At 38.9% G+C, this 1349-nt stretch overlaps 1 protein-coding gene across 1 annotated transcript in view; it reads right to left on the reverse strand.

The window, feature by feature from the left end:
• Position 1: 1 nt before the first annotated feature.
• Positions 2-1349, reverse strand: part of LOC101849446 (probable peptidyl-alpha-hydroxyglycine alpha-amidating lyase pgal-1) — a gene marked incomplete in the record, with an annotated part of 11418 nt that continues 10070 nt past the window's right edge. The window contains 1 exon segment of the mRNA XM_005094457.3: positions 2-887. Coding sequence (XP_005094514.2) covers positions 753-887 — 135 coding nt within the window.

A 1349-nucleotide genomic window follows, 5' to 3' on the forward strand; every position in this document is an offset into this window, starting at 1 on the left:
GTTCTTCTTCTTCTTCTTCTTCTTCTTCTTCTTCTTCTTCTTCTTCTTCTTCTCTTCACCGACATCCACATAAAAATTGTAGTACGCTTTTAATACATTCTTCAAGAATGCTTGATTGAAGAGCCCGGGAAAACGGAACGATAACCCAGTTGCAATTTCAAAAATCTTAGCATCTTTTCTGTAGTTCTGGGTTTTCAGTTCATCCACATTCTGATATTCCATGGAGCAGACTGTGAACAGTGAGGTAGGGCTATGCCTTCGCTAATGTCGACAATCAGTGCTCTTGTCAGTGACTTAGAGCACTGTCTTCCGAAACTGAACACAGCAGAACATTAATTTCGAAATAGCTTTGTGGATAGGGGAGAGATCTTACTCTCTGGCAAAGAGCAATATTCCTTCCATGTTCCTTCTCCAAGATGCGTAGTTCATATTTTAGCATTGGAAGCCTTCCAGTGAAATAATTGTAATTCTTTTTCGCTTTCAGTTAAATCAAATTAAACGGCAGGAAAGGAATGTGGTACGATTAAATGGCAAATGACATTCAAAACTTTTCTTGACCAGCACTATCATATTATTCCATTACCAAACTTAAACCATGCATATTTAAAGTCAAAATCCTTTTTGACCAGTTAACATTCCACTGCTCAGTACTCTTTATTAGCTTGCAACGACAACGAAGACATTGACAGTTCTGACAAAAACCCGCAATGTCGCAATATGACTTCGGCACAGCCCCATGCCCAGCAGATCTCTTAGCCAATCACAGGTGCAGTTACTTTGGTGTACTTGAATATTTTCTGTTGCATGACGTCACCGAGGAAGAATTCTTGACCATCTTTAGACGTGCACAGGTCGTGGATGAGAGAGGGTCCGTCCTGGGCAATAGACTGAGGGGAAAATATATCCAACAATGAGTCATTTTATTATTTAAATATAATGATTTGCACAGTATAGCAAAGATATTGGAAGAAAAAAATCATGGTACGAGATGGTAACATAATAAGGATATATATATATGCGAAAATAACATTTTCTTGCAGGTACTGGGAGTTCCGGAATGACTGTAGTGAGTTCAAACTTTTTCTTAGATAGAACACAATGCTTTGCCAGATAAAATGCCTAAACATTCTAGACACGGAACCTTATTCGAACCCAGACCAGCTGTGATTTCTGCTTTTTTACAAATTATACCGCCGAGCCCTATTGTGAGACGGGAATATAGGGTTGAGGTTGAGTGGGTAGGGGCTTTGGGTCTCTCTCTCTCTCTCTCTCTTTCTCTCGATCAATCTACTACCTATCTATCTATCTATCTATCTATCTATCTATCTATCTATCTATCTATCTATCTA

This window comes from Aplysia californica, unplaced genomic scaffold (assembly GCF_000002075.1).
Source record: "Aplysia californica isolate F4 #8 unplaced genomic scaffold, AplCal3.0 scaffold00082, whole genome shotgun sequence".
Classification (NCBI taxonomy): Eukaryota; Metazoa; Mollusca; class Gastropoda; order Aplysiida; family Aplysiidae; genus Aplysia; species Aplysia californica.